At 31.8% G+C, this 5,827-nt stretch overlaps 1 protein-coding gene across 3 annotated transcripts; it reads right to left on the bottom strand.

Moving 5' to 3' along the window:
* Positions 2,497-5,326, bottom strand: LOC107642742 (cyclin-D3-3). 3 transcript variants are annotated; one of them, XR_001620688.2, is made up of 6 exons: positions 4,588-5,326; positions 4,307-4,508; positions 4,093-4,223; positions 3,515-3,843; positions 3,142-3,292; positions 2,497-2,679 (listed from the first exon to the last, which is right to left on the bottom strand). XR_001620688.2 is itself a non-coding variant. In XM_016346205.2 (5 exons), exons 1-4 carry the CDS (start codon positions 5,146-5,148, stop codon positions 3,550-3,552), a joined length of 1,188 nt encoding a protein of 395 aa, XP_016201691.1. In that variant the 5' UTR covers positions 5,149-5,326; the 3' UTR covers positions 2,914-3,292; positions 3,515-3,549. The 3 variants fall into 3 exon arrangements, 2 of the variants coding, with proteins under 2 accessions (XP_016201691.1, XP_016201690.1); XM_016346205.2 differs by lacking the exon at positions 2,497-2,679 and having other exon boundaries at positions 2,914-3,292; XM_016346204.2 differs by lacking the exons at positions 2,497-2,679; positions 3,142-3,292 and having other exon boundaries at positions 3,391-3,843.

The raw sequence follows: 5,827 nt of genomic DNA on the forward strand, positions 1-5,827 counted from the left end.
ATTCTTTTATTCAAACATTTTAAAAACTAATTTTAGTACCTTATTAATTAATGTAAAAAAAAAACATTTGTTCTATTACCCAATCACAATATTAGTATATTACACTATCAATATGAAAAAAGTCTAAAATAACGGGTATGGAAGCAGGGGCAAACTTAGAGGGGGCGAGTAGTGGCCTTGGCCCTCGACCCCCAAATTTTAAGAAACTATACTTATATATGAGATATATATTTAAAAAATAAAAAAATATTATGTAATTTAATAATTTTATATGCATTATTTTTTATTATGTGATGGATTTATGTTTTAATTGTTTAATTCACTAATATTTTTTACTTAACTAATTTAATATCATACTCTCAAGTCTTTTTACCTTATTCGACTCTTCCTTATTAAAATTTCTGGATCCATCCTCACGAAAGTCAAACACCTTTGTTGATATAGTTAAAATACTTGCATGAAATATTTTTGAGTTAATAATATGTCAAATTAAATTTTAATTATAAATCTACATGTCATATTTATGCGTAGCAGACTAGCAGCGAAGCAATTATGTATCAGAAAGTTCTCATTTGTTTTTGGTCAAACTTGGTAAGTTCTCTTCTTTTGTTTTTTGGTCAGTAACTTGTCTTCGTTTAAGTTTCTGGGTTTCGGCCTATCAATTAATTTATTTGGGCCAAGAAAAAGTTTCAACCCACATTTGGCCCATTTTTCTCAATTAAGTCCAAGCCCATATGGTTAGTGAACCTGTTTGATGCAGAATGTGCTTATTTACCATCCTGACATATGATTATTATAAGAGATATTGGATATATTAACATAATTATTAAAATTTTAATTTTAGTTTTGATACACCATCAATATAAATTAATTTTACATATGCTCCAATTAATTATATAAAATTATGTCAATAAAAAATAACTATCTTTTAATAGTCATTCAAATAATTATACAAAATATTTTATACTTTTAATGCATCAAAATTAAACTCCATAGGTAGAGATTATTACAGGACTATTATTTTGGTTAGGACATGTTTTTGGACTATTGAGTTCACAACTAGTAGACTATAGTTGAGTGCATAGACGTGTTGTTTCCCCAACCTTGCACTACCTAATAGTGTAATAGAGCTACACCCAAATTAATTTGCATACACGTAATTAATTTGTTTAGATAAATTTGGCAGTTTTGACTGCAATAAATTAAAAAGAGGCTAATACTTGGTGCAACAAAAGCATGCTCGGTCTTAAAGGGTGTGATGATAGGTAACTACTTTAGATGCATATTCGTGCACATTACCTGTCTCTTGCTCACACCCCATCACCCATTGTGGTCCCTATTACCATACAACTTTACAAACACACAACGCAAATGTTTCTTCATAATAATATTAATAATCTATGCTCTCTCCTAACCTATGACAATTCAATTGTTCAATCAACTACATCACAATCTTCTACTTTGTAGTGACATAGGAAATCCGAAATGGACCTTCATTTTATCTAAGTATTTTTTTTTTCCCTATGTCTTTACATTAAAGAAAGCACTGCATGCAACTACCGAATTTGACTCCTTTGAAACAGACTTATGATATCATATCACCAAATAATAATTGTTTGGCAGGAAACATAGCTGTCACTTTGAAAATCTCACGCCGTTGGCCTCTTGAAAAAACCATCATCGCAAGGGACATAGTGCTCATAACCAAGTAACCAACGCAAAAGAAAAACAAGAGGAAAAAAAATGGCAAATAATCAAGGACCACATCGGAAGAACAAAGCCAACCACCATACCCCAAATAAAAGTTTGTCATTTGAAAAGAGTTCGTTCTCCGTTGACCAGTCTCACATTATTGGACTAGAATTTTTGGAAAGTTAAGTTTTATCAATTATCATAGACAAATTCTTAGTATTTTTGCTCGGATCATAGAATAAAAATTAACCTCAAACTGAAAATATGAATGACATAAAGTATGAACATTCATTTGCTACCACACAAGAAATTTTTGTTTATATCATATCATCTTTGAACCAATTCAAGTAAGAGTTTTGCTCTTTTATCGTTTAATTTACCTAAAAATAATGTATTAAATTTATGTAAAATAAGATTTGGCAAAGCTTTTAGAAAGCTATAATTTGTGACTTATCCTTATTAAAACTTATAATTATTTTAATTTGCTAAAATTCATTGTTACAATTTATTTAAAACTTTAATTTTAAAAAGTAAAAACTTTACAAATAACCATATAAATAGTCTTAAATATAAGAATTGTCTTTTTGGAACCCATTTTGATTGTTCAAGACAGTGCCTATGCCCTATATATAGTCAACATTGTTGATTTCTCACTTTTCATTGTCAAGCATAATAGTCATCACTAGTAAGACAAGACCCCTAAAAGCTATAAGAGAAGTAGAGAGAACCCATGCACTTTTCTTCTTTTATTTTTTATTTTTTATTTTTTTTTAAAAAAAAAGAAAGAGTCTTCTCAATCACCCATCACCTATATTCTGAGAGGTCAAGTACCATGATATATAGCAGCTATAAAGTTCCTCTTAATCATTCTTTCCTTACATATCTTCTTTGCCTAATGCATTTTTTTTGTTTTGGCTCAAATCATCACTTTAATGTGATATAAATCCACAAAAGAAGCAATGATGGAGTTCCCCCATCTCCCTGATCCTACATTAATTGGAACAATATACTATTATTATTCCTGGTGCTCTTTTTTCTAACACAAGAATAGTCTTAAGCTTTAACATAACATAATAGACTCAGACTCATTCATAATATGGTATAACAACAACAAACATTGTATTAAATTATTTGCAACCACAGACACAAAACTGCTTAAAGTCCACACTATCATAATGAATTGTCAAACAGAAATAAAGTGTGATCTGACTATAGGATTACTGAAACATCAAGCCATTTGAAATTGGAATTTTCTTTCTGCTAATAATTTACAACTTAAGTTATTTACACACTGAGTGGAATGCAGAACCGAAAGAAGAGTTTAATAACTAACAACTCTTAAGAGTAAATAGCGAGAAATTTGGGTGACTTACATGCATACTTTTCAATTCTCTGAGCTATTAAGATCTTAATATGTTGAGGCAAAGGGAATGAGTCAAACATACATACCTCAGATATAAACTGATTTGTAAATTAGGTATGTTATAGTCAAAACACATTCATGCATGGTATGGTTTGCTCCATCAATGGCAATGTATGACTAAGAAATTTCAGCCATCTTTCTTTATCTGTTAACAATCTCCAATATCTAGATCTTATTCTGCACAAACATGAGATAAGATTGGCAGATGATAGTAAGAAAGTAAAGAAACAAAGTTAAACTTAAAAAACTACAATTCATCTTTCTACTCAATATCATAATCCATGTTCCACTCAAACCTCATTGAATTTCAAATGTTTTAGCAGCAATGTGTAAAATTAAGAACATGATACAGTTCATTTGAATATCAGAATTCCAGATATATATGCCAAAGAAACCTACCATGTTGGAATTAGAATACAAAGTTAAAGTTATTATTAAGGAGGACTATCTATAACATTGATAGACACTCGATTTACTGTGGCGAATCGCATCTGCTGGTCCGGAGCTCTGCTCCTCTTAAACATTGGCTCCATTGATAGTGAAGGAGAGATCAAAGATGCTGCTGTCCATGAATCATTTGAGCTGTCACAACTGAATGATGCATCAATTACACCCCCGGGGCTACTTGGTTCGGATATCCGTTTGCGTTTTTGGCAAAGATTGTAAATGCCTTCATGATTCAAAACCAATTGTTTCACTATGTGTTTGTAGCACTCATTCACTTGTTCCTGCAGGATCACCACCACCATAAATTCTCCAATACTAATGCTAGTGAGACAAAAAACAATCGCTTCAAATAGTCTAAACTTATCTTATTTAACCTTTATTTATTACAGGGTACTTTAATACCTAAATGGTTTTGGTAGTTTTTGACTAATATTTTTTTTGTTACCAACCATTTCCAATTCCTCAATTACTCACCAAATCCTTAGTTATATTTGACAAATTAACAGTTGAACTTAATCAAGAACACAAACCTCACTAGTCTTGAGTAACCCCATGAGTTGATTTATGTATTCCATTGCATTTAACGGTTCAATCTCTTTAATAACATGGATCATGGTAGCAGCAGCCAATGTAGAAGGGAGATAACCCATGAACCTTGAATCTGAATACAATGATAATAAGTAATAGTTACATCGAATCTGAATATAATTAATAGAAAACAGTGTAGCATAAATAAATGCTTACTGGGAATGACAGAAAGAAGAACACGCTGGCACCTCCATAAGAACTCCCAATGCAAAAGGGTCTTCAAACCAATCCTTCTAACAATGTGTTCAAAGAAGGAAATTGGGGTGACAGGGTTCATCCTCCATTGGAGTGTAGACAACACAAGAAGCTCCATTCTCTGAACAGTCTTGGCTTCGAACAAGAACTTGGGTTGCTCCACCTATGAATAAAAACCCAGGTTCAGAAAGAAAGAAAGAAAGAAAGAAACTTGAGGAAGAGTTAGAGAAAAAGAAGCATACTTGGAGGTCCAAGAGAAGTGGAACATGGATCTCTTCCATTTTGGCAGCAAGAGATAAACACGCAAGAGCGGTGAGCTGAGTCATCCATGGCTTGTCCCTCTGAAATGTTAGGCTTGTGACGAACCTGTCGAAGTAGTTGACTGCAAGTACAGTGGTCAAAGCAGTGAAGCCATAGAAGCAGCTAACTTTGCAAATCCAGGAGACGGCGTCGTTTCGTGGAGCCTCGAGAAAAGCATTAATGGTGTGAGTGTGTGTCTCTTTGGAGAGAAGAGAGAGGATGTGGTCGTGTTCCCATAACAAGTGATGATGATGATTATGATTGTCCATGAGAAGGCTTTGGTGGTTGTCATCATCATCGAGAATGTTCTTCTCTTCTTCGCAGAGAAGGGCATCGAAGAAGGAGGGAGAATCATCATCCTCTTCTTCTTCTTCTTCTTCTTCTTCTTCTTCTTCTTCTTCTTCTTCTTCTTCTTCTTCTTCCTCTTCTTGTGTGTGAGGCATGTTCATGTTCAAAGCAGATAAGGTGTTTGTGTTTGTTGCATTGTTTGTTGTTTGTTTCATGGCACTACTCTTTTCTTTCTCTTTCTGTTTCTGTGTCTCTGATTTTACATAATAATCAGAATTCAGAACGTTGCAAAGTGTGTTACTCTGCTTCTGCTTCTGCAAAGTAGAGAGAGTAGGGAGTGGATAGTGTCCAAACCAAAAACAAAAACAAAAACAAAATTATCGTATTTGTAATATGTAATATGTATGCCTTCTCTTTCTCTCTTTAATTGTTTTGTTTTTTGTTTTCACTCCCTCCTTTTTCTTTTCTGTCTCTTTCTTTTTCCCGCTCCTCCCTTCTCTCGGACAAATTATTATTATTATTATTATTTTATTTTAGTATTTAACTGACATATTAAAAATACCTTTTCAACACAATTTTATATTAAAAAAAAATAAAATTTAAGGTTTTTAATGTATTTATTAATTAACCATTTATACATGTGCGTAAAACAATATATGATGAGTTATAGTTATTCAAATTCATATTTTAACTCATTGCAAAAGGATAAAATTGTATAATGAAGAAATACAGCTTTGTATGTTTTGTGTTATGAATTTAAATGAGTTTATAAAAGTTCATATATCTTATATGGTTTAATAAGTTTTTATTATAATTTTTTTTAGTACAAACATGATACATATCTTTTTAATAAAAAAAAAAACTATTTGATAACATTTTTAATAATGTTTATTT

This window comes from Arachis ipaensis, chromosome B05 (genome assembly GCF_000816755.2).
Source record: "Arachis ipaensis cultivar K30076 chromosome B05, Araip1.1, whole genome shotgun sequence".
Classification (NCBI taxonomy): domain Eukaryota; kingdom Viridiplantae; phylum Streptophyta; class Magnoliopsida; order Fabales; family Fabaceae; genus Arachis; species Arachis ipaensis.